The sequence below is a fragment of the Anomalospiza imberbis genome, chromosome 10 (genome assembly GCF_031753505.1).
Source record: "Anomalospiza imberbis isolate Cuckoo-Finch-1a 21T00152 chromosome 10, ASM3175350v1, whole genome shotgun sequence".
In the NCBI taxonomy this organism is placed as follows: domain Eukaryota; kingdom Metazoa; phylum Chordata; class Aves; order Passeriformes; family Viduidae; genus Anomalospiza; species Anomalospiza imberbis.
In genome coordinates, this window is record NC_089690.1 from 1716130 (window position 1) to 1742881 (window position 26752).

The 26752-nt window shown below is 49.3% G+C and overlaps 1 protein-coding gene and 1 long non-coding RNA gene across 8 annotated transcripts in view; one reads left to right on the forward strand and one right to left on the reverse strand.

Moving 5' to 3' along the window:
• LOC137479694 (schwannomin-interacting protein 1) overlaps positions 1–26363 on the forward strand; it is a 99354-nt gene extending 72991 nt beyond the window's left edge. For 3 of the 4 annotated variants that reach the window (XM_068200175.1, XM_068200178.1, XM_068200177.1), the window contains 6 exons: positions 19252–19370; positions 21441–21558; positions 21947–22144; positions 23465–23588; positions 23792–23885; positions 25735–26363. In XM_068200175.1, coding sequence (XP_068056276.1) covers positions 19252–19370; positions 21441–21558; positions 21947–22144; positions 23465–23588; positions 23792–23885; positions 25735–25786 — 705 coding nt within the window. In that variant the 3' untranslated portion in view covers positions 25787–26363. Of the gene's footprint in view, positions 1–13805; positions 13902–19251; positions 19371–21440; positions 21559–21946; positions 22145–23464; positions 23589–23791; positions 23886–25734 lie in introns of those variants that run through there. The other variant, XM_068200176.1, reaches the window with a different exon arrangement.
• LOC137479696 (uncharacterized) lies at positions 3014–9813 on the reverse strand. 4 transcript variants are annotated; one of them, XR_011002440.1, is made up of 2 exons: positions 8899–9813; positions 3014–6485 (listed from the first exon to the last, which is right to left on the reverse strand). It is a non-coding gene; the product is annotated as an uncharacterized lncRNA (long non-coding RNA). The 4 variants fall into 4 exon arrangements; XR_011002441.1 differs by having other exon boundaries at positions 3014–6862; XR_011002438.1 differs by having other exon boundaries at positions 3014–6865.
• Positions 26364–26752: the final 389 nt, after the last annotated feature.

The window sequence follows — 26752 nt, forward strand, 5'->3', positions numbered from 1 at the left end:
AGGCCGAGTTTTAATCCTTTTGTGGACGGCAATCCCGGCTTTGGGATCACGCTGGAAGCCAGCAGTGATGGGATTTTGGTGGATCTCCCGGGGAAGGGGTGGCAGTGTTTCATCTCCTCTGCTGCTTCCCCACACCACTTTATTTTGGAGCTGTTAAAGAAACTAAAAATAAATCAAAGAGAGGAACAAGTCAGCACTTGGGAAAACTTAAAAATGGGTTTGTTTTGGAGAATTCCAGCAGAAAAACTCTGACCTGGGCCACCAAATCCATGGCAGGGAGGGAGCTGGGATGGGGCAGGTGCTGAGGAAGAGGAGGATTTTCCTCAAATCCCTGATTCCCCCAGAAATATGCTGTCAGTGCTGGGCTGGGAAGTGCAGGTGGCCCTGGGCTCTCCTGGGGTTTGGATGTGGCTGAGTCAGGTGAATTCCTGGAATTTAGGGTGGATCTTCCATAGTCTGGAGGCCCCAGCATCTGCCATCCTTTCCATGGATGCATCCTGGAATCAGGCTGGATGCTGCCACTCTCCATGCTCCTTCCCTTCCCTTCCCTTCCCTTCCCTTCCCTTCCCTTCCCTTCCCTTCCCTTCCCTTCCCTTCCCTTCCCTTCCCTTCCCTTCCCTTCCCTTCCCTTCCCTTCCCTTCCCTTCCCTTCCCTTCCCTTCCCTTCCCTTCCCTTCCCTTCCCTTCCCTTCCCTTCCCTTCCCTTCCCTTCCCTTCCCTTCCCTTCCCTTCCCTTCCCTTCCCTTCCCTTCCCTTCCCTTCCCTTCCCTTCCCTTCCCTTCCCATGGATTTCTCTCTTCATTAGGCTTCTTTTCTTATTTATTCCAATTAATTTCCCTCTATCAAACATTTTATTTAGGGCTCCATAATTCCTGCTGCAGTCTGACCAGGAAAACCTTGGCTGAGGGATGTTTCGTGAGCTCCTGAGCCCACATGGAATAAAAATCCAGCGTGCAAATCCAGGCTTCAGCCCAGAAATAAAGGTTTTGTTCTGCTGGGTGGTTCAGCTGGGCTTTACTGGCCCTCAGCCTCAGCCAGGCCTTCAGTTTGCTTTGTAAATCTGTGTTTTCAGCAGGGTCTGACAGGGTCCACGGAGCAGTGCTGGGCTCCTCAGCCTCTTCCTGCTCTAATCCACGTTTTTTACCATCGCTGCACAAGTGGGTTATTGTTTTTGGTCCCGGCTAGGCTCAGTTGGTCCGGCTGCCTTGGTGTTCTAGGGTGAGAAAGGTATCTGCACACCCTCCTGCCCAAGCACCTTTGGCAGAGCTCCCAGGCACAGGCTAGCCCCAGCAAGCTGTTATAGTGATATGCAGCTCTTAAGCAGTGTTCAGCTCTTTTAGAAGTGATTTCAGCTCGTAGGCTTGCTGGGGTGCCTCGGGCAGACGCAGGGAGAGAGAGACGGGGAGCGCTGTGTGAGGTTCCACCGGAGGATCTTTATTTCATCTTCCGTGAAGGGTTCAGGGACAGCTTTCTTCCAACGAGCTAGGGAAACTGAGGGGTTTTTATAGGGTACAGGGGTTTTGAGAAATGGTCCAATGGTGTGGGTCAGGGTACAAATTGACCTGTTGTCTTACAGGAAGATAACAGAGGGTCTGAGGCGCGGGAAAAGGGGTTCTTTTGCTAGTCAGCATGACTATGCATTTTCTCTGCCCTTAGGTAGCTAATCTCCAGAGGGGCCTAGCAGGCCTATCTGCTGCAACAACTCCACTTTCTGTATTTAATAAAAAGGTATTCCCAATGGTTCTTTTAAAACAATGGACAAGGCATGAGAACATAAGTAATACAATGACAATTACAATGAAAATCAAAATAATTCCCTTAACCAGGGATGCAATCCATCCAGTTAATCCCCATTTACCAAAAAGGTCATTGACCCAGTCTGGGTTCTTTTCTATTTTCACATCCTTCACAAGTTCTTTCATTTTTTGGATGTTTGCATGGATGGATTCTGAGCGTGACGAGAGATTGAAGCAGCACATTCCTTCGAAGTCCTGGCATCCGTGTCCATGGGCGAGCAGCAAGAAGTCAATCGCTGCGCGGTTCTGGAGAGATGCATGTCTTGTGGTTTCCTCATCCTTTAAAGGATCACTCAGGGCGGCAGATGTAGCGTTGGCTTGCTTACTAAGCCAGCAGCCTAGGTGATTTATTTCACCAAGGGCCTTAGCTGCAGCTACCCATGGTAAGAATAGGGAGACAGCGATTCTTTTTGGTTTATTCCAATTGTATAATCTGGGATCACAATTTTCATCAAATTCCGTATAGGATCTTTTGTGGCGATTTTCCTCCCTTTCTTTTTTCCAATTATGCAACAAGGTAATATTTGGTGTGAGGGTAGAAAGTTTCCCAAGGCTACAGGGACCTCCCTGAAGGTGTGAGGGGATCCCAGCCCATACTCGGTCACCACAGATGAGAAACATTCCTTTGGGTAGTACTTTGGGATGGAGAGAGGACACAGACAACACTCGAGTGGTGTAATTGCACCAATCAGGATAGTTATAGGCTTTGTCAATAGGTGATATATCTTTTCTGTATGTGTTTTTTGGCTGGTTAATTCCTGGGCCATTATTTTTTGGGCGTCTATAGTAAAATTTGACGCAGTATGTTGCTTTGGTGGACCCTAGCAAGTCCAATTCTTGGGGTTCATCTAGGGCATTAGGTAACATTTTTGTCCATTCATCCCAAGTATCTACCGGGTTGGGTCTCTTACCTGTGGTGCGGAGGAGCTCTGAGTTATAGACAGGCCAGTCATCTGCTACGAAAGGAATTCCTACTAGGCATGTGGAAAGTGGGTTATCAACGCTGCCCATGGATAAGCACAGGTTATCCTGATTCAATGTTTTTGCTAAGGTTACCCAAACATTATGGCTAGGCTGTGGGCTAATCCAGCTGCAGGCATACGGTATGGTGAAGAGCATCCAAGCAGAGGTGAAGAGAGCACCAGTTTTCATCTCTGGACAGGGATAAGACTTCTGATAGGGAATATAAGCAAAATTTGTTATCTTTTATGATGGGAGGAGGGGGTTAGGGTTAGGGTTTTTTCCCTCATTCCTTTTCTCTGTTCCTTCCCCCCTTTTTTTTTTTTTTTTTTTTTTTTTTTTTTTTTTTTTTTTTTTTGTAATATAAGCAAGGGATGGGTAAGCAGGTGTGAGGTTAAGGGTTTTTAGTAAGAGTTGGGAAAGGGAATTATAGGGGTTTTTAGGGGAAAATTTTTTAAAACAGATAATAACATGTAATTTAGAGAACAATTTTGTGTTCAAGCTATGTCTGGCTTATAGCTTGATTAATGCAGCAGAATGTTATTCATCTTTTCTGTTTCTTCTGCTGTCGTGTGATGTGTCGGTTTTTTCTCAGGTATGTGGTTATTCTGCGACGTCTTCGTCTCCAGGCAGAACTTGTCTGGTTTTGAGGCGGTCCTGTATCCGGTTCAGAGGAACTTTTGTCCGTGTCTGACTGAGTAGTGTTTGTAGTGCCTAGGTATGGTTTTATGTGTTTTCCTGGGTACCACCTTGGGCCTGATGGTAGTGAAACACACGCATATCCTCTACCCCAAGTAATTAACTGGAAAGGCCCTGAGATTTGATGAGTCTCTGGGTCCTTCACTAGCACCGGTGGTTTCTCAGCGAGCTTTGCTTGGGTGGTATTTGCAAAGTGGCGAAGCACTGGAGGATCAGGTTCTGATGTTGTGCCATTTAGGAAGTTGATGACATAGAGAGCTTTGCAGAGTCTTTCAACTGGAGACATGATTTTTGTTTCACTTCGCTGCTGGTTGAGGACTCTTTTGAGGGTTTGATGTGTCCTCTCTATGATGGATTGTCCTGTGGGATTTGCAGGTATGCCTTTCTTGTGTTCTATTCCCCACTCACTGAAGAAGTCCTTTAACTTACGAGAGGCATAAGCAGGTCCATTATCTGTTTTGATCTGTTTTGGTACTCCCAGGGTAGCAAAGGCAAGGAGGAAATGCTTTATGGCGTGCTGTGCAGTTTCTCCTGGATGAGATGATGCAAACACTGCTCCAGAAAATGTGTCAACTGACACGTGTACATACTTTGACCTTCCAAAAGGTGGGAAGTGAGTGACATCTGTTTGCCACAGCTGGCAGCTGTTGAGTCCTCGGGGGTTGACTCCTGTTCCCACAGATGGTATCTGGTAGCTTTGGCAGTTTGGGCAGGTGGCAACAATAGCTTTGGCCTGATCTTTTGAGAGCTTAAACATTCTGATCAGGGCAGGCACATTTTGGTGATAAAATGAATGTGACAACTTTGCCTGGGCAAAGATGTCTGGGATATTGGCAGTCCCTATTGCCATGGCCAATGCATCTGCTTTCCTGTTCCCTTCTGCAATGAAACCTGGGAGGTCAGTGTGTGACCTCACATGCATTACATAGTAAGGTTGTTTTCTGTGGGAAATTAAGCGTATTAATGCAGAAATCAATTGGTGTAACTTTGGATTGGGAACATCTTTTAGAAGGGCTTGTTCTGCCCTCATAGCTATACCTGCTACATATGAGGAATCTGTAATGAGATTAAAAGGTTCATCTTTGAATTTCTCAAAGGCTCTGACAACGGCTGCTAACTCTGCAATCTGTGGAGACCCTTCCACAATTTGGACATCAGATTCCCATTTTTGGGTCTTAGGGTCTCTCCATGTCATTACAGACTTGTGGGATGACCCTGAGCCGTCTGTAAAGACTATTAGAGCTTTGAGAGGTGTTCTACTTTGTACTAATTTTGGGGTCAGATTAAAGGTTATATTAAAAAGCTTATGTTTTGGGATATGGGTAGAAATTTGGCCTGTATAGCTATCTAGGGCATACTGGAGATTTTCATTATTCTGAAGCAAATGCTCCAGGTCTCCACTGGTTAGTGGCAAGTGTATGCATGTGAACTCACACCCTGCGAGAGAACGGAGGCGAGTTCTGGCCTTTTTTATTAAATGTGCCATTATTTCTTGGAAGGTGGTAATTGTCTTTGTAAGTTGGTTATTTGTAAAGATCCACTCAAGTATCAACAAAGGGTCTCGAAGCTGAGTATCCCACTGGAAAATCAGTCCATGGAACCGGGGTGCTTTTCCCAGGATGACGAACTGGAAAGGCAGGCTGGGCTCGAAGCGATGGGCTTGGTGTGAAGATAGGGCTTCTTGTACTTTGGTGATGGCATCTCGGGCTTCTGCTGTCAGAGTGCGTGGAGAGTCCAGGTCTCTGCTGCCACGGAGAAGGTTGAACAGTGGAGCGAGGTCCTCTGTTGTAATTCCTAGCAAAGGACGTACCCAATTGATAGATCCACACAGGCTATGTAAGTCTCTCAGAGTTTTTGGGTCGTCTCGGATGACGAGCTGCTGGGGTACGATGGTCCTCTCCCGGATCAGGAATCCAAGATAAGTCCATGGGTTGGTGTACTGTATTTTGTCCTCCCGGATTTCGAACCCTGCTTTTTCGATGGTTTCAATAGTCTTTGTAACTGCTTTGTCCAGGTAGGCTTTGTCTGATGCACAAATCAAGATATCGTCCATATAGTGGTGAATAATTGCCTCTGGAAATAGGCTCCGAACGGGAGACAAAACACGAGAAACATACCATTGGCATATAGTAGGCGAGACCTTGAGACCTTGGGGAAGAAAAAGCCAATGATACCTTTTGAGTGGAGCCTCTCTGTTAAGAGAGGGGACTGAAAAAGCAAACCGTGGAGCGTCCTGGGGGTGCAGTGGGATGCTAAAGAAACAGTCCTTAATATCTATGATGGCAAGTGACCAGTCTCGAGGCAACATTGATGGTGAAGGCAGTCCAGGCTGAAGAGGGCCCATGTCTTCAATTACCTCATTGATTTTACGCAGGTCCTGGAGGAGCCTCCACCTGTCCGTTCCAGGCTTTCGCAGTACAAAGACGGGGGTGTTCCAAGGGCTGGTGGTCTCGACGATGTGACCTTTGGCGAGCTGTTCCTCTACGAGGGCTTGTAGTGCGCGTAGTTTTACTTTAGGCAGGGGCCACTGTTCTTTCCAGATCGGGGTCTGGCATTTCCAGGTGATCTGAGGGGTGTCTGGTAGTACGCGCTCCTCAGTGGCCCCAATTAGAAATCCCGACTGGGAATTTGTAGAGAGGCTCCCCATTGGGATAGAACATCCCTTCCCCAAAGGGTGACGGGGGCCCTTACCACAAATGGACGGACAGTAGCCAGCTTGCCTTCAGGTCCTTCGACGAGGATGTTGTGCTTGCTTCGCATGGAAGCTGTGGCACCACCAATCCCTGAAATCATACCTAGTACGGGTTCCAGTTCCCAGTTTGCTGGCCATTCTGAACGTGCCACAAGACTTACGTCAGCGCCCGAGTCCAGGAGACCTAGTCGGTGGGTCTTCTCCCCTTTGCAGGACAGGCCGCACTCGATGGTAGGCCTATTAGGTCCCAAAACCTGTGCCCACATTGCTATAGGGTTGAGAGGAAGCTGTTCCTTGTGATTTCTGGGGAGTAGAAAGGCTTGTGCAATTGGAGTTCCCTTTAAAAGAAAATATGGTAAGTCTGTGCAGCACAGCTGAACCAATATTTCTTGACCCGGGTACACTGTTTGTACTGCTGGAAAAACAAAAATTTCATTTGGGCAATTAACAGTATCACCTATAATTAAGATGTCAAAAGGACCTCCTTTTGGCCCATATTTGCCAGTTGGGACACGATAAACATCCCTCTTTTTTAAGTCAATGGATAAAGCAGTTACCAGCTGACGTCGGGTTCCCGTCTGTATTGCTCTGTATGCTGGATCTCCTTCGTGTGAGGTGGCTTCTCTTGGAATGATGCATGGTTGGGTCTGCATGGCTTTTGATTTGTTGTCTTGGCGTGGAGCCCGACCACGCTCCGCTGGTAGTTTCCCGAACGCTGCTGAAAGCGTGGCCGGTTTTGGTGTTTCTGGTAGGTATTACGGGGAATTGGGATAGGTGACCTTTCTGGACAGTCTTTTATAAAATGTCCAAAGTTACCACAGTGGAAGCAGCGGGTCTGGTCTTTGGAAGTCACTACTGCAAATGCACCGGAAACTCCTTCTGCAATGCCCTTAGCAACTGCTTGTGCTACTGTATTTTCAGTGGAAAGGTGTCGGGTACAACTTTCCACCATTTGTTCTATGGTAGGTTCTGTGTCCAAAGGTAAGGCTCTCAGAATGTTTTTACATTGCTCATTAGCATTGCTCATGGCAAGTTTGCATAACAGTTCTTTTCTTGCCTCTGTGCTCTCTATTTGTTTATCCAGAGCATCTTTAATTCTGTCCACAAATTTAATAAAGCTTTCATCTATTCCTTGTTTAATATTAGAGAAGTGTTGGGTAGGGATAGAGTCATCTGGGGTGAGAAGTAGGGAGGTTTTTGCTGCGATAGCCAGGTCTTGTATTACTGCCTCAGACAAAGTTTTAGCTTGCTCTGAAGGTTTCTGCAAATTGCCTTCTCCAGCCAGCTGTTCAACTGAGAAATCTTGCCTATTAGGATCTCTTGCATATGTGTCTGATAATGTTTTTAATTGTTTTTTCCAATGCCTTTCCCATAACATGTATTCTGCTGGGGATAGGAGGCAATGAGCAATATTTTTAACATCATGTGGTATTAAGACGTGTGCTGAAAAGATTGCCTCTAGAAAATTTTTAAAAATATGTGAGTTTCTGCCATGTTCTTTGGCTACTTTTCGAAGTTCAATGAGCTCTTTGTTTGTATTGGGTTCCCACGTAATCTTAGTAGAGGAACCCCCTCTTTTTCCCTTAGAATAAGTTACAGGGAAGGCAGAAATTCTTTGTGCCAACTCCCAATCCCCTGCCCGGGTGGCTTCCATCTTAATTGAAGCCCATGGATCCAAATCATCTGTGTCAGAACTGTACTCACTATCACTACTATCCTCAGATGAGGAGTGTTTTTTCTGGCGTTTTGGAATGGCATTTTGCAGGGGTGTGGGGTGCTGGGAAGAAGACTGCAAGGCGTGGCTATCGACAGCACAGCTGGGGCAGGTTTGAGAGGCATGTAATAGCGTTATGCCACTATGGGGTATCACTGGAGTACCGTGGGAATTTTGTGGTTGTAGGTTCTGGAGCGAAGGGACCGGCGGGGGGGTGGGGTGGGTAACAGCAGGAACAGATACAGTTGCATTCGGAGATATCGTGGGTGCGGGGTGTTGACCACACTTGAGACAAGAGACCTCCGGAGGCTTAGCAGGCACACAGGAAGGGTTTGGTAGCCGCGCGAGGGAGGGGGAAGGCGGGGGACGCGCGGGATGGGTGGGCGGGGACCGCGCGGGGGAGGGGGACGGGGGGGCTTGTGGAGGAGGCGGGCGGGTGCTGGGGGCCGCGGTAATCCCGGGGGGGCAGGGCAGGAGCGGAGCAGAAGCAGCACGGGTGAGCTGGGGCCCGCCCTCCCTGGAGTCCGGGTTTGTAGATAAGGTATCAGCACTTGAAAGGGAACAAGCTGGTGGGAGAGATAAGGCTGGAACTGCTTCTGCCGCAGAACCCGTCCTATTTCTTTTTTCTACCGCTTTGGTAATTTTGTGAAAAATAGGTAAGAATCGTGTAACAGAGAAATCCCCATTAATTTGGGAAGTATATATTTGTATGCCCACAGAGTCCCAAAAAGAATCCAAGGTTATGGAGTGTGTATTAGTATCAGGAAACTGTGAAATTATCCATTTTATAAACTTTTTTAAGTTAGGTTTCAAAAGTTTAGGGTTAGAGAAAGAAGAATTATTAAGGGAAAGAATTTCTAAGAGTTCTAAATATACGTCTCTCTCGTTCTGGGGTTGTTTTAATTTACTATTTTTTGTTCCCATAATATTATTATTCCCTTTCCCCTCCAAGCAGTAAAAAGAGAAAAAAAAACAAAAGAAAAAGAAAAAGGGACCCAAATGAAAAAGCGCGCGAAAAAAGGCTGTAATATACTTACTCCTCAGCCAAATGTGGGTCGGAAGCTGCTGGAGGGTGGTCTGCCACTGTCTGATTCCTCAGGGCTGGACAAAGAGGGTCATTCAGACACCTTCTGCAGAAAATTTCTTCTATAACGGAGAAGTTATCTTCAGAAGGATTCTGGCCGGACCCAAGGCAGTTACTCTTCGCGAAGAAGGCTGCTCTGGTGGGTTTTATCTTCCCGGTTGGGCGGCCAGATTATTGTTTTTGGTCCCGGCTAGGCTCAGTTGGTCCGGCTGCCTTGGTGTTCTAGGGTGAGAAAGGTATCTGCACACCCTCCTGCCCAAGCACCTTTGGCAGAGCTCCCAGGCACAGGCTAGCCCCAGCAAGCTGTTATAGTGATATGCAGCTCTTAAGCAGTGTTCAGCTCTTTTAGAAGTGATTTCAGCTCGTAGGCTTGCTGGGGTGCCTCGGGCAGACGCAGGGAGAGAGAGACGGGGAGCGCTGTGTGAGGTTCCACCGGAGGATCTTTATTTCATCTTCCGTGAAGGGTTCAGGGACAGCTTTCTTCCAACGAGCTAGGGAAACTGAGGGGTTTTTATAGGGTACAGGGGTTTTGAGAAATGGTCCAATGGTGTGGGTCAGGGTACAAATTGACCTGTTGTCTTACAGGAAGATAACAGAGGGTCTGAGGCGCGGGAAAAGGGGTTCTTTTGCTAGTCAGCATGACTATGCATTTTCTCTGCCCTTAGGTAGCTAATCTCCAGAGGGGCCTAGCAGGCCTATCTGCTGCAACAGTGGGTGATAATCTAAATCATGGATTTTTGAATTTCTGATTAAAAGCAGAGAATTCAGGGGCACCCAGTGCCCGTGCCTGAGGCAGGAGCCTCCCAGTTGCCCCTGGGAACAGGATTTGGCTCCGTGTTTTGGCACCAGGCAGGGGTGAGCTATCTGCTGGCACCAGGCTCGCTCTGGAGATGGTTCCAGGCTCCACACGTGCGAGGAAAATTAAAGAGAAAAAGAGATCTGAGGAGAAAAGAGATTTTATTAGCTTAGAAATCATCTCTGAGGAGGTGCAGTGGTGGAGCCTGGTGGGTTTTTCAGGGATGTGGGATGTGTCCAGGTGTTGGGATTGACTTTATTTGGCTGTTTTTGAGAGGGATCTGTTGGCAAACCCCATGCCAGGGAGGTGCTGGTGCCACTTTGGATCAGGCTGGAAGAACCAGGGATGAACCAGGCAGGGCTGGATGCCCCCCACCCCTCCCAGGATCCCAGAGAACCCCAGAATGAATCCACAAAATTCACAAAAGCATTGGAGACTTCATGAGTTTTCTTTGGTTGGATCTCAGGAGGGGTTTGGAGGCTCCAGAAATCATCTTTTTCTTTAAAGTGCGTGCGAATTCTGGTGGCAAAATACAACTCCAAGGGACAGGCCTTGGGGAAAACTCAAATTCCATAGAAAATCCAGTGTGGAGAAGCTGGAGAGCTGCTGGCCTGGCCCCTTCCCATGGAGAATGCTCCAGGCTGGCACAGCTGAATGGGCCCTGTGCCACTGCCCCACGTCCCACAGCGGTGACAATAAAACAGAGCCTTTGTCAGGGAGCTCTGGGGCCCTGTTCAGACAGACATCCCAAAAAAACAGACAGAGATCCCAAAAAACAGACAGAGATTCCCAAAAAAACAGACAGAGATCCCAAAAAACAGACAGAGATCCCAAAAAACAGACAGAGATCCCAAAAAACAGACAGAGATCCCAAAAAAACAGAGATCCCAAAAAACAGACAGATCCCAAAAAACAGAAAGAGATCCCAAAAAACAGACAGAGATCCCAAAAAAACAGACAGAGATCCCAAAAAAACAGACAGATCCCAAAAAACAGACAGAGATCCCAAAAAACAGACAGAGATCCCAAAAAACAGACAGAGATCCCAAAAAAACAGACAGAGATCCCAAAAAAACAGACAGAGATCCCAAAAAACAGACAGATCCCAAAAAACAGAGATCCCAAAAAACAGACAGAGATCCCAAAAAACAGACAGAGATCCCAAAAAAAGGCTCTGCCAAGTGCAGGAAAAGCACATGGCGTGTGCTGAAGCTCAGGGAAGCATCACCACGGGGAGGCCTTGGGGTCAGCTCATCCCTAAATTTTACGAACTTGCAGGAGCCTTGTGCTGGGAAGGGACTGGTGGGAGAGGTTTATTCCAACACTCACAATAAAGTCGAGGTTTCGTGGCTTGGAATCACAGAAGGACAGAATAGTTTGGATTGGAAGGGGCCTTAAAACCCCTCCTGATGGGCAGGGACACCTCCCACTACCCCAGGTTCCTCCAAGCCCCATCCAAGCTGGCCTTGGACACTTCCAGGGATCGAGGGGCAGCCGCAGCTGCTCTGGGAAATCCATTCCAGGGCCTCCCCACCCTCCCAGGGAGGAATTCCTTCCCAATATCCCATCCATCCCTGCCCTCTTCCAGTTTAAAACCATTTCCCCTTGTCCTGTCCCGTCCTCTTGTAAAGAATCTCTCCCTGACAGTTCTGGCAACTTGACATTCCAGGATCCTGGAATTTACCCCGATTCCTGAGTGCTCCATGCCCATGATTTTGGCACCTTGGAGGGCTTTCCTTGAACTCTGCTGGGAATTCAGGGGTTCCTGTCCTCCCTTGGGATCCAGCGGTGTTTGGGAGCTGATCCCAGCAGGAAGGGGGAATTCCTGCCCCTCTGGAGCACACCCCAGCCCCGAGGGGGATTTCACTGACTCCAGCAATGCTTTTATGTTCGGGAAAGGGGAATTTTGCTGCCTTCTTGTCCTGGAGCCATGGAGGCATGTTCCAAGCACCCCACACTGGCTGTGCCCTATTTCCTGGCCTCACTCAGGGATGGTTTCCACCCTTCCATGCCCATCCCGGCGTTCCTGGCTGTGCTGGCTCCATGTGCTCCCATCCCAGGGACCCCCCAGGATCTGACCTGCTCCAGAGTTTGCTGCTCTGAGCTTTCCCTCACTGTTGGAAAAGGGAAATCAGGGGGAAATCCCCCTTCAGAGAGGGAGTGGGATCCGCACTCCTGGGGCACATGGGGCCCTTTTTTGGGATGTTCCAAGCAGAGGGACAATGGTGGCTGTGGGTTCAGCCCATGGGGAAGAGGCTGAACACCAAAGGGTTTGGCCCCTGTGGCGAGAGAATCCCAAAATTCCTTTCCCTTTTGATATCCCAGATTTAAATCAGCCTTTTCCAGCCCATCCCGAGGGAGCAGGTCCCGGCACTGAGGAGGACCCCGAATGTGCTCCAGGGGCTCCCAGCTGTGCTGCTTGGCCAGGTTTGGGGCTCTCCCCTGGCCTGGAACAGCTCCTGCGTGCAGGGTTTTCCGTGGAGACGGGGGTCAGCTCTGTGGGATCAGCTCAGGGAATGCCTGGAGAGCAGGGCAGAGGTGAGCTGCCCTGAAAGCTGCGACAGGGGATAAAATATCCTAAAAACTGCGGCTGACACGGCTGGAATATATTTATCCCTATTTCTATTTTTAGCGTTGTGTCACTTCCTCCCCTTCGGGGTGGCTTTGGGGTCACTTTGCAGGGGTGGGCACAGCAGGGGAGGGGACATGGGGACATCCCCGGTGGGTGAGGACAATGCAGGATTGTCACACACCAGGAGGGGACTCTGGCAAATCCCAGGCTCAGCCCCAGCCCCTGCTCCTGGCCACCGCATCCTCCCCCTGGGGCTGTGCCGTGATTTATTTATTTGGGAGTTATTGTGTCAGGATCCGTCCTCAGCTGGGAGAGGAAGTGGATTTAGCAACAGCAGGAAAGGACACAATGAGTCGGCGGCGGAGGGGAACTGAAAATAAGGAAATATCCAGAGAATGACTTTGTTTCATTTTGGAATTACGGTTGCAAAGCAGCATCCAGGGACAAGAATGGAATCAAATATTTGTTATTGCTGGTTTTGCCCTGAAAATTCGGAGTAGATTCATGCTGGGGTGCATCACTTGGGTGTTGTTAGAGCTGGGAATTTACCTGGAATTTGCATTTGGGCTTGAATGATGTCAGCATGGCTCAGATATCTCATTAAACATCGTAGGGCAATTAAGATTATTTATCTATAGTTGTGTTGCACCAAAAATCAGGAATTTTCTTGCTGCTGTGACAGGTTTTGGGAAGCATCTGTAGCATAATTCCATCTTCCTAAGGGTTCTTTTTGGGAATTCCTACCCTGAGCATGAGCTCTGCTCTCCCTGCAGCTGATCCTTTCTGGCTGGGATGGGATCTCAGCAGGGACAGAGCGGGATTTGTGTGCCCGGGGGTCGGTGGTGCCCTTGGGAAGCCCAGATCTCCAGGCAGGAGTGCTGGAGGCAGGAGCTGGAAGCTCCGGGTCTGCGGGCTCTGAGTCCCCCAGGAGCCAGGGATGGAAGTTTTGGGGATCCCCAGGCTCTCCACACGCACAGGATGGGGAGCAGGGTTAGGCTGGGGGCCTCAGTTGCTTAATTCCAACAAATTTAGGATTTTTTGCGCCTGGAAGAGCCGAATTAGCCGGGGAACAGCTCCGTGGGGTCCTTACTGGTGGGTTTTGCGTGGAGTAAAAATTCCAGCTGGCGGTTCCCATTTGTGGGATGTGAATCCCTGTGATGGATCCTGGGAATTCACAGGGATAACTTCCCTGGGGAAGAGCCAGGCTGGGATTTTGACATCAGACACCGGGATCTTTCCTGCCCTTGTGGAGCCGCTGGAGCTCGGGGTTATTTTTATCCGGCGCTGGCAGCGGCTGGAGGAGGACGCGGCTTCCCAGCCCCGCTGAGCCGCCTGTCCCTGGGGCTCCCTGCCTTTATTTGGGAACACCGAGGTGCTCCGAGACGGCGGCAGCGGAGCGGTGCTGGAAGAGCATCCCGGGCCTGCATGCCATGGGGGCGGCTGCGGGGCCGGGGCTGGGCTGAGCTGCCCCGGCGGGCGCGGGGCCGAGGCAGCGGGAGCGCGGGAGATGAGCCGGGAGCGCGGGGATGGAATGGGTGGCGTCATCGGGAAAGCAGCCCCGCCGCCCGGGGAGGGCAGCTATAAAAAGGTAAAGGGACAAAAAGGGACAGAAAGGAGCCTTTGTGTGCCGCCAGGCGGGAATGCTGCGGGAATGCTGCCCAGATCCCGCCCAGGCCGGTGGGATTCGGGGGCTGGAGCAGGCAGAACCCACGGTTTGTAAAGTGCTGGCACGGGGCAAGCCTTCCTCCTTCCTTCTTTCCGTGTCTCCTGATGATAAAATAGCAGGAGACGTTTCCAAAGGCATTCTCCTACCTGGGAACCCCCGGGGTTTTAAGGCGTTTTGTGACGTGGCTCAGAAAGTTTGACTTGGGTGAGCATTTATGCCAAGAAGAAAAAAGGAGATAAACCCACATTTTCTGTGATCCTACATTGTTTGTAAATCCCAGAATAGCCCCTGTGCAGTGCAGAGATAAAATGAGACGCTGCCTATGGCTCTGGGACTTTAAATATAGTCCTGGCCCGGGCTGGGAATGACAGAGCCTGGCAAAAATAGCCCTGGTGGCCTGGCCGAGTGTCCCAGTGCTCTTGCTGGGTGTCCTGGTGTCCCTGCTGGGTGTCCCAGTGTCCCTGTTTGTGTCCCAGTGCTCCTGTTTGTGTCCCAGTGTCCCTGTTTGTGTCCCAGTGTCCCTGTTTGTGTCCCAGTGCTCCTGTTTGTGTCCCAGTGCTCCTGTTTGTGTCCCAGTGTCCCTGCTGGGTGTCCCAGTGTCCCTGTTTGTGTCCCAGTGCTCCTGTTTGTGTCCCAGTGCTCCTGTTTGTGTCCCAGTGTCCCTCCTGGGTGTCCCAGTGTCCCTGCTGGGTGTCACAGTGTCCCTGTTTGTGTCCCAGTGTCCCTGTTTATGTCCCAGTGTTCCCAAAGTGTTTGGTGCTGGAGGATGAGTGGGAAGGGATTCCCCCCCTGCTCTCTTCTCCTGCAGGGCTGTGCCAGGGCTGGGGATGGGCAGGGCAGGATGGGAGTGGGATTCTGCCAGGGCAGGATGGGAGTGGGATCCAGCCAGGGCAGGATGGGGGTGGGATCCTGCCAGGGCAGGATGGGAGTGGGATCCTGCCAGGGCAGGATGGGGGTGGGATCCAGCCAGGGCAGGATGGGAGTGGGATCCAGCCAGGGCAGGATGGGAGTGGGATCCTGCCAGGGCAGGATGGGAGTGGGATCCAGCCAGGGCAGGATGGGAGTGGGATTCTGCCAGGGCAGGATGGGAGTGGGATCCTGCCAGGGCAGGATGGGGGTGGGATCCTGCCAGGGCAGGATGGGAGTGGGATCCTGCCAGGGCAGGATGGGGGTGGGATCCTGCCAGGGCAGGATGGGGGTGGGATCCTGCCAGGGTAGGATGGGGGTGGGATCCTGCCAGGGCAGGATGGGGGTGGGATCCTGCCAGGGCAGGATGGGGGTGGGATCCTGCCAGGGTAGGATGTGGAGCTGCTGGAGGGAGGCCAGAGGGGGGCACGGAGATGCTCCAGGGCTGGAGCCCCTCTGGAGCCAGGCTAGGAGAGCTGGGGGTGCTCACCTGGAGAGGAGCAGCTCCAGGGAGAGCTCAGAGCCCTGCCAGGGCCTGAAGGGGCTCCAGGAGAGCTGGAGAGGGACTGAGGACAAGGGATGGGGGACAGGACCCAGGGAATGGCTCCCACTGCCAGAGGGCAGGGATGGGTGGGACATTGGGAATTGGGAATTGTTCCCTGTGAGAGGGAGGAGGGGCTGGGATGAAATTCCCAGAGCAGCTGTGGCTGCCCCTGGATCCCTGGCAGTGCCCAAGGCCAGGTTGGATGGGGCTTGGGGCACCTGGGACAGTGGAGGTGTCCCTGCCGTGGGAATGGGATGAGCTCTGAGGTCCCTTCCATCCCAAACCATTCCAGGACTGTGGGACAGGTTGCCCTTTTCCCTGGAGCAGCCCCAGCCAAGCCTGAGTTGTGTTCCCAGTCCAGGCTCCAGCTCAGGCACTGCTGCCCTTCCGACAGGGAAGGTCGAGGGGAAGAAGGAAAACATCCACCCCGGAGTGTTTTGTTTTCCCCTTAAAAGTCAAAAGCAGCTTTTTGTTTAAAATCATTGTGAGAACTGGATTGTGCTCAGCTCTGTCTGCACGGAGCAGAAATACTTTTATTTTTTGGGGCAGTGCCAAAATACACATGTAAGTACCATGGGGTTGTGTTTTCCTTGGAATGACCTTTGCATTTTGAGGATTTGATCCATTATTCCTTCTATACCAAGTCAGAATATTTCATAGTCAAAACCCACCTTGCTCTTTCCCTTCTCCATTTATATTTTTTCATCCCCAGCTCTGGATTTTGAGTGCAGCTCTCAGGTAATTTATCCAAAGCCTGAAGTCCAGTTCCCTCAGGTGTATTTTATTTCTTACTAACTGCTCCCCCTTTTATAATAACAAATAGGACTCTGGATTTCTTTATGGTCATTAGCCTGGGCCTGGCTTGGAAAATGGGACATTCCCAGCTCAGTCCTGGGAGCAGAGTTACTGAGAATCCTCATTAATGACCTGGTGGAGGAAACAAATTGCATGTTGATTAAATGTACAGATGTCAGCCTGGGAGCAGTGGGAAAGAGCAAAATTAAAACAGATCTGGAGAGACAGATCCATCAGAAAGGAGGGAAAATGTCCCATTCTGCCTGGGTTTTACTGGAAAAGGAGCGGATTGTGGTGCCCATGGAGGAGGTGGGGATGCTCTGAGGAGGGAGTGGAGGTGGGGATGTGCTGGGGGCTGGATTTTGGTTGGAGCACAAGGAAAATCAAATTTATACGGGAAGATGTGGGAGACGATCCTCTGAGCTGGGAAAGGGGACATTTCCAGGACTTGATGGAATATTGGTGCAGTGGCACAGCCAAGGGCACCCTGAGATGGGCAGCACGAGGAGCTGGCACCAGCCTCCCTCCTTCTGCTTTCAGTTCATTAAAAATTTATTTTCACTCATTTCTCCTCATTTTTTTTTTTTTTTTTTTTTCCCTGTTCTGCCCTCCCCAGCAGGTCTGGCTATTTTTAATCCTAAATCTGTCTGCATGTGATTGAAGTATTGATTATTGAAACCTAAAAACACAATGGTCTGGGTAAAACTTCAGGAACCTGGAGCTCAGCCCAAAAACTCGGTGTCGTGGGGGTTATTTTTATTATTTTAAGGATTTGAAATGAAAGGAGTGGGATTATAAATGAATTATTTTGGTGAGGGATTGACAATTTAATGGGCAGGGTAATAATGTGTATAATCAGCACTGGAGCTGGAATTAAATCATTTGTTATTTTAGGTGAATAATTTGCATTTTGTCACACTTCCTTGTACAAAAAGGTTCTTTATTTTTCCTGAGGTGGGATATGGGAAGCACAGTTCCATAAATTAACCTCATGGAAGCAGCCCAGCCTTGCCTGTTCTATTTTTTTTTTGTTGTTGTGTTTTCTGGATTGGGTATTAAGTGTTATTTTATAATTAAATGTTTGAGGAACACTTTCCAAGTGTTCCTTCCATCAATAACTTCCTGAATTTGTTGTCAGTGTTGGCACGTGACCCATTAGTGACAGACACTGGGGGAGATTTTGAATCTGGAGCTGAGATTTGCATTTATTGCACATTGATTGCACAGTTATTGATCAGGGATTCATTGCAAATCGTTTTGTTGATTACTATTTTAAAACATCGATACATATATTTGTATTTATAGCTATAATTATAATTACATTTATATTTATATTTTACTTGTGTTTGGGCTTATATTTATATATAAATTATAAATACATTTTAAAACCCAGGGATAATTTGATGACAATTGTCCAAATTCCATCCCTGAGCCCGCTGGCAGGAGAGGGATTTTTGTGGGGTTGGAAGGTGCTCAGGGAAGAGGAAGATGCTGATGAGGAGGCTGTGTGTGGATAGAGGTACAGATACTGGGGAATACACCAGGATACATCTGTCAGCGAGTTTGGGGTGCAGTCAGATGACCCTAAAGGTCCTTTCCAACCCAGAGCAGGCTGGTTCCATGTGGAGAGAGATGCAGCTGGGGATTCCCAGTGGGACGTGCTCTGTGGCTGGCTCAAGTGTGCAATGCTTGGGAGGTGCTGGACATGCTGAGCTTGGTGGTGGGGCTGCTGGGACAAGTCCCCTTGCTGTGTCCTGGCCTGGCCAGAGCTCATCCCTTCCTGTCCCTTCCCAGAGCCTGATCCCTGTGTCCCTCTCCAAAGCCTGATCCCTGTGTCCCTTCCCAGAGCTTCATCCTTCCGTGTGTCCTTCCCAGACCTCCATCCCTTCCTGTCCCTTCCCAGAGCCTGATCCCTGTGTCCCTCTCCAAAGCCTGATCCCTGTGTCCCTTCCCATCATCCTTCCATGTGTCCTTCCCAGACCTCCATCCCTCCCTGTCCCTTCCCAGAGCCTGATCCCTGTGTCCCTCTCCAAAGCCTGATCCCTGTGTCCCTTCCCATCATCCTTCCGTGTGTCCTTCCCAGACCTCCATCCCTTCCTGTCCCTTCCCAGAGCCTGATCCCTGTGTCTCTCCCCAGATCCTGATCCCTGTGTCCCTTCTCAGATCCTCATCCCTCCCTGTCCCGCTCCAGAGCCTGATCCCTGTGTCCTTCCCAGACCTCCATCCCTTCTTGTCCCTTCCCAGAGCTTCATCCCTCCCTGTCCCTTCCCAGATCATGATCCCTGTGTCCCTCCCCAGATTCTGATCCCTGTGTCCCATCCCAGATTCTGATCCCTGTGTCCCATCCCAGATTCTGATCCCTGTGTCCCATCCGAGATTCTGATCCCCATGTCCCTCCCCAGATCATGATCCCTGTGTCCCTCCCCAGATTCTGATCCCTATGTCCCATCCCAGAGCCTGATCCCCGTGTCCCTCCCCAGATTCTGATCCCCGTGTTCCATCCCAGATCCTGATCCCTGTGTCCCATCCCAGATCCTGATCCCTGTGTCCCATCTCAGATTCTGATCCCTGTGTCCCATCCCAGATTCTGATCCCCGTGTCCCTCCCCAGATCATCATCCCTGTGTCTCTCCCCAGATTCTGATCGCTGTGTCCCATCCCAGATTCTGATCCCTGTGTCCCTCCCCAGATTCTGATCCCTGTGTCCCATCCCAGATCCTGATCCCTGTGTCCCATCCCAGATCCTGATCCCTGTGTCCCATCCCAGATCCTGATCCCCGTGTCCCTCCCCAGATTCTGATCCCTGTGTCCCATCCCAGATTCTGATCCCCGTGTCCCTCCCCAGATCATCATCCCTGTGTCTCTCCCCAGATTCTGATCCCTGTGTCCCTCCCCAGATTCTGATGCCTGTGTCCCATCCCAGAGCCTGATCCCTGTGTCCCTCCCCAGATTCTGATGCCTGTGTCCCATCCCAGATCCTGATCCCTGTGTCCCTCCCCAGAGCCTCACCCCGTGTCCCTCCCTGCAGGCCCAGAAGAATGAGCGTGAGTCCATCAGGCAGAAGTTGGCTCTGGGCAGTTTCTTCGACGATGGCCCCGGGCTCTACACGAGCTGCAGCAAGAGCGGCAAGCCCAGCCTGTCCTCCCGGTAAGCCAGAGCCCAGATCCTCAGGGCAGCCTGGGCAGGGGGAGATCTCTGCAGTGGGACATCCCAGGACCACCCCTCACACTGCCCTTTAACCATATTCCTGAATTTTCCATGCTCAGAACAACATCCAGATGCAATTCCTGTGTGTTATGTGAGCACTTGGAAATGGTGGGGGAAATTCTCATTTAGCACTGGGTGGAAAGGTGTTTGGACGCTGAGGGGATAGAGGAAATGAGGTGAAGTTTTCTGAGTTAGGTTTCCTTCAGGTTTTCATTTAGGATTTGGAACAGGGTGCCCGGAGCAGCTGTGGCTGGCCCTGGATGCCAAGGCCAGGTTGGACACCGGGGCTTGGAGCAGCCTGGGACAGTGAGAGGTGTCCCTGCCATGGCAGGGGTGGCACTGGATGAGCTTTAATGTCCCTTCCCACCCAAACCATTTGGGAATTCCAACCCCCATGATTCTGGAATTGTGATCAATGGCTGGAAAAGTGATTAATGCTCGGGAAGCACCAGAGGATGGACAAAAGAAGCTTTAATGTGGCTTCCTGCCTCCCCTCCACACCCACGAGCTCTGCTCTGGACATGGCTCCATCCCTGGAGTTGCACATGGATTCCTCCCTTGGATTTTTAAGATTTTTGCATCAAATACACTCCAGAAAGTCCTTGTTGTGTTCAGCTGGAACCCACAGCACTGGGGAAGCTTCAAACACCTCCTGTGCTGGGAGTGAAGCTCTACCTGTTGCCATGGAATGGGAGAAGAAAGGAGGCTTAGGGAGGCAGAAACCCAGGAGGAGTCCTGCTGTTCCAGGGGAGAGGTGCAGTTGTGGAATTAAATCGAGCTGCGGATCATTTGAAAGGGAAAACAGCTTTGCTGTGTGTAGTTACAGCTGAACCAGGAGCTGCTGTCTGGTAATTAGAGCAGGGCTCTAATTAATGCAGCTCATCAGCGTTTGGCAGCTGTGCCCCCAGAAACTGCCAGCTGTGCCTGAAGGATTTGGTGGGTGTTAATATTTATAATCCAGGAAAAGTATTCCCTGTTCCAGGAGCTGCAGGAACATTTGCAGGACGTTCTTCCCGTGTTTTTGTATGGAATTGCAGAGTAGGGTCATGGAATGCTGGGGCTGGAAGGGACTGTAAAGCTCATCCAGTTCCCTGTCCATGGGCAGGGACAGCTCCCACTATCCCAAACCCTGTCCAACCCGGCCTGGAACAATTCCAGGGATCCAGGGGCAGCCACAGCTTCCTTGGCAGGATCTCACCACCTTCACTTGTTCATTAACAAACAATTATTAATCCTATTTATTTTGTGGTAATGGTAGCTAAAAACCCCACAGAAATAAATGGGAAATAGGAGTTTGCTGTTCCTAAGGAGCAATACAAACTCCCAGCACACTGGGAATGAGGAATAACAGGATCTGGGGAGTTCTCCATTTCCAGCAGGTGGGGATGGATTGGGATCTCTCACCTGGACTTTTCCCTTCTCTCAGCCTGCAGGATTCCCTGATCCTGCTTCCAGAGAAAATCATTCCTGGGGAGGGGAATGTGGGTGGGGTTAATCCATCCCAATCCAGCAGTGGAGCAGGGGGATCTGGAAAACACCAGAATAAACTCTTGTGTTACGGGAGTGTCTTGGAAACAAACAGTGAATAAATAATTTCCACCACTGACAAAATATTTTATAATATATATTATTGTATATGCTATTTATATCTTTATACATGTCTCTTTATTTTTTTGTTCTTTATTTGTAAATAATTTTTGTGGGTTTTTTATGGTGACGCGTTCCACGTCTTTTGTTGTACTTTAATAGATTTTATTTCATCTGAACAATCAAAAATAATAATGACATTCCGAAATAACGACCATTAAAAAAAAAACCAAAAACCCAAAAAAAACCCAAAAACCCCTGCAGCGTGGGGGCAATTCTGCAGTTTATCAGCAGATGGTGGTAGAAGCCCTGTCTGTGTGACACAGAGCTCCCAGTGCCACCACGCTGAGCTGCCACCTGCTGAACTGGTGGCACTCCCGGCCCCAGGGGATGGCAGTGTCACCTGTCCCTGTGCTCCCCCAGGCTACAGAGTGGGATGAACCTGCAGATCTGCTTTGTCAACGACAGCGGCAGCGACAAGGACAGCGACGGCGATGACAGCAAGACAGAGACCAGCCTGGACACGCCCTTGTCACCCATGGTGGGTCTGGCACCTCAGCCTGGAGCAGGACAGCCACAGGGAATCCCTGAGGAAGCTGATCCTGTTCCTTTCCTTTCCTTTCCTTTCTCCTTTCCTTTCCTCCCAGCAACTTCCCTCTCTTTTCCTGCATGGATCCAACATTCCTTTTTAGATACAACACCACAGCCCTGAGTATTTCCCTCCAGTTTAACCTTTCCACACCTTCTGATCTGCTGGGCTCCTCTTTCCCTGTAAGCCAAGGAGGCCTAGCTGGGAATCACTCTGATTTTTAAAGATAATCCCGTGGATTAAGATAAAAAAATAAATCCACGCCTTTCACAGCTTCTATAGGAAAAAAAAAAAACACAAAAATAGGTCAAACTTTGCTGTGGCTTCTTTGCTTCCCCAGAGCAAGCAGAGCTCATCCTACTCGGACAGAGACACGACGGAGGAGGAGTCAGAGTCCCTGGACGACATGGATTTCCTCAGCAGGCAGAAGAAGCTCCAGGCTGAAGCCAAGATGGCCTTGGCAATGGCAAAGCCCATGGCCAAGATGCAGGTGGAGGTGGAGAAGCAGAACAGGAAGAAGTCGCCGGTAGCAGACCTCGTAAGTGGGGCCAGGGGTGAGCCCTGGACACCCACACCTCTGGTGGCTCTGGCTCACGGGGGTGGAGAAGGGGTGGGAAGGAGAACTGGGAGCAGGGAATGAGGTGCTGGAGGTTGGTGCTGCCTTGAGGCTGCTCATGCTCTGAGCTGGAGGCTGTTCATCCCATCTGGAGCACTCCTGCACCAGCCCAGGGCTGTCACCACCACCCTCACCCCCAATTCCATCAAATAGTCCTGCTCCTGCTCCTCTGGGATCCAATTCCATCGGATATTCCTGCACCTGCTCCACTGGGAGCCAATTCCATCAGATATTCCTGCTCCTGCTCCACTGGGATCCAATTCCATCGGATATTCCTGCTCCTCTGGGATCCAATTCCATCGGATACTCCTGCTCCACTGGGATCCAATTCCATCAGATATTCCTGCTCCTGCTCCTTTGGGATCCAATTCCATCAGATACTCCTGCTCCACTGGGATCCAATTCCATCAGATATTCCTGCTCCTGCTCCTCTGGGATCCAATTCCATCAGATATTCCTGCTCCTGCTCCACTGGGATCCAATTCCATCGGATACTCCTGCTCCACTGGGATCCGATTCCATCAGATATTCCTGCTCCTGCTCCTCTGGGATCCAATTCCATCAGATGTTCCTGCTCCTGCTCCACTGGGATCCAATTCCATCAGATATTCCTGCTCCTGCTCCTCTGGGATCCGATTCCATCAGATATTCCTGCTCCTGCTCCTCTGGGATCCGATTCCATCAGATATTCCTGCTCCTGCTCCACTGGGATCCAATTCCATCGGCTATTCCTGCTCCTGCTCCACTGGGATCCAATTCCATCAGATATTCCTGCTCCTGCTCCTCTGGGATCCAATTCCATCAGATATTCCTGCTCCTGCTCCACTGGGATCCGATTCCATCAGATATTCCTGCTCCTGCTCCTCTGGGATCCAATTCCATCGGCTATTCCTGCTCCTCTGGGATCCAATTCCATCGGATATTCCTGCACCTGCTCCTCTGGGATCCAATTCCATCGGCTATTCCTGCTCCTCTGGGATCCAATTCCATCGGATATTCCTGCTCCTCTGGGATCCAATTCCATCGGATATTCCTGCTCCTGCTCCACTGGAGCCTTAGGCCCAGTTTTGTCTTGGTGCCTGGACTCCATTTGGTGGAGTCGTTGTTTGTGAGAGGGGGGATGCAAAACTGAGGGGACAGACTGCTCAGAACTAGAAATAATGGGAAGAAAACAGTAAAATGTTGTTAGGAAATGGTAAAATATTGGAAGAAAGCGGTAAAATATTGACTATTTCTTTCCAGCTGCCACATATGCCTCACATAAGTGAATGCCTGATGAAGAGGAGTTTAAAACCCACCGACCTAAGGGACATGACCATCGGGCAGCTACAGGTGATAGTCAACGACCTGCACTCACAGATAGAAAGTAAGTGCTAATTGCTTAATTATTCTGGGCTCTGCCTCCTTGCGTTAAGAACAGTTCCCTGGGATCAATACAAATACTCCCCGTGGGAAGGGCTGTCCAGCCTGGCCCAGCTGGAGTCCCCATGGCTGCAGGGACTTCCAGCCCTGTGGGGTTTGGGGACATCCCCAGGACAGCCCAAACTGCGCCGTTTCTCCCTGGCTCAGGCTTGAACGAGGAGCTGGTGCAGCTGCTGCTGATCCGGGACGAGCTGCACACGGAGCAGGATGCCATGCTGGTGGACATCGAGGACCTGACCAGGTCAGCAGGGATCGCTGCCCCTCTCGGCTCCCGCTTCACCTCCAGGGGCTTTTCCTCCAGCCGAGTTCTGGGATCAAAGCTTTCCCCACCCACGATTTCGGGAAGGGATTGTCCCCTGGGATGGATTTTCCATGCTGCCCCCTGGAAGTGTCCAAGGCCAGGTGGACAGGGATCTGTCTTTGCCATCAGGAGGGCTGGACAAGGGGGAGAGCTTTGGAATCACTTCAATACTAATATTTAATTTTAATTTAAAAATTAATTTTACTTTAATATATACTTTAATATATACTTTCATATATACTTTCATATATACTTTCATATATACTTTAATATATAATTCAATATATACTTTCATATATACTTTAATATATAATTCAATATATACTTTCATATATACTTTCATATATACTTTCATATATACTTTCATATATACTTTCATATCTATTCATAATACATATTTTAATATAAATATAATATAAGCGTTAGAAATATTTATAATATAATCATCTATAACATCACATAATATATAAAAGAATAAAAATGTTAAGAAATATATATTTTATATTGCATATGGTAATAATATAAGATATATTTAATGATGTTTTATGGTATAATAGTATAATATTTTATTATATATATTATATCTCTTATATGTACATAATAGATATATATTTTATACATTATATTATTATAATGTATATAATCAGACTGTATTATATATAATATAGTATAATGTATTTTATATTATGTTATATATAATATGTAGTTGTATTATATATATTAATTAAATAGTAATAATAATAATAAATATTAAAAGATAAACCCAAAAGCTTTGCAGAATATGGACAGGTTCCCTCAAGGGCCCCATCCCCTGGCAGCAAGGCTCAGCAGGCATTTCTGTTTGGGATCGTTAGGGATGGGCTTCAGGAACATAAAATGCTCCCAAATATTCTGAATATTTCACCCAGAAATGCAAAAACTGGGGATGAAAGGAGCTGGAAAAGAAGAGGCCCAGGGTAGTGTCACACACCGGGACTGTGATTCCAAACTGAAGCATTAGGGCTTGGGAAAAAATGACGATCAGGTGGGGAGGGGAAGTTTGGGATGGGAGCTGGGGCTGAGCCGGTGCCACCACACGTCCCGGGCTCTCCTCCTTTCCTCCGGGAGCGCTTTGCTTCCTCCCTGCAGCTCCTGGCAGTTGCACAAATGGCAATTTTGGGAATGCTGGGGGCACTGGCTGTGCCCATGTGTGGCCTGGGGGTTTTGAGGTTATCCCCTCTGCTGTCTGGGGGCGAAGGTGCTGGCCATTCCTGTGGGAAGGGAGGGAAAAATCCCAGGGACCCCAAACCAAACCCCAGAGGGGCTCCCCTGGCCCTTCAGCCACCCTCCTGCCAGGAACAGATCCAGAAATACCTGGTGCTTTTCCTGGGAAAACACCACTCCCAGCTGGGTGCTGGAGCAGGGAAATCCAGAAATACCTGGTGCTTTTCCTGGGAAAACACCACTCCCCTCTGGGTGCTGGAGCAGGGAAATCCAGAAATACCTGGTGCTTTTCCTGGGAAAACACCATTCCCAGCTGGGTGCTGGAGCAGGGAAATCCAGAAATACCTGGTGCTTTTCCTGGGAAAACACCACTCCCCTCTGGGTGCTGGAGCAGGGAAATCCAGAAATACCTGGTGTTTTTCCTGGGAAAACACCATTCCCAGCTGGGTGCTGGAGCAGGGAAACCCAGAAATACCTGGTGTTTTTCCTGGGAAAACACCATTCCCAGCTGGGTGCTGGAGCAGGGGGGTGGGTTTTCCAGCTTTTCCTTGGAAAGCAGGGAATAACAGCCCCTTGCTGTCCCCAGGCACGCCGAGAGCCAGCAGAAGCACCTGGCAGAGAAGATGCCAGCCAAGTGAATCCCTCCTCCTGCCTCTGTCCTGTCCAGGGAATTCCAGAGTCCCAGTGTTGCTCATTGACCATGTCCCAAGCTTTCTGTCTGGTGATTGGCCTCTGCTTCTTAATTTATTTTAATTTTTTTACTCGTGCCACTAAATATCAGGCATTTTAATAATAATAATAATAATAATATTATTATTATTATTACAGAAACAAAGAGAATTGTACAGTACTTATAACATTATAAATCATGGGCGAGAAGAGAGGGTAGCTTAACTTTATTTTTGGTCGTTTTAGAGATTTTTTTGGGTTGGATGATATTTTACCATTGACTACTTTTTTATTCCTCACTGTAGTTTTGAAACAAAGAACCTGTTCTTGACGGTGCTATACAAGTCAACAAAAAATCCATGCCTGCCTCGTAGTGACGTCGTAGCTTTCAGTAATCTGTACATTTTACTCAGTTCTCAGCAGTTTGGGGAATGTTGGCTACCTGGCATTCATTTTTAGGTGTGCTATTAACACTCGGTGGGGTGCAGAGAGTTGGAAGTTTTCTGTATAAAGCTGTAAAATAAAAATTACCACCATTGTTTCCTATGACACGTCTGTTTGTTGCCGGGGGGGTGGATTTGCTGGTGGATCCTCCAACTAAATGTGTAAAAAAACCCTTTTTTTTTTTTTGTTTTTTTTGCCTTGCTGATGACATGAGACTGAGAGGAGAGAGGGGTTTTGTAGAGTTATTTGTTTGTAAGTTCCTAATTCTGTTTCACATGGATTCTTCCGTAACGCTGAGCCCTGAATTTGTGATGGTTGGAAGCAGCAGACGCACACCCCAGGTGGGTTTTTTTATATTTTATTGTCTGGGCTGAACACTTAAATGGAATTTTAGAAATAAAAAGAATAATCTATGTTTAAAAATGGGCAGCAAATTAAATGGATTAAATCTGGCATTCCTCACTCTGCCTGTAGGAGAGGCTGCCTGCAGG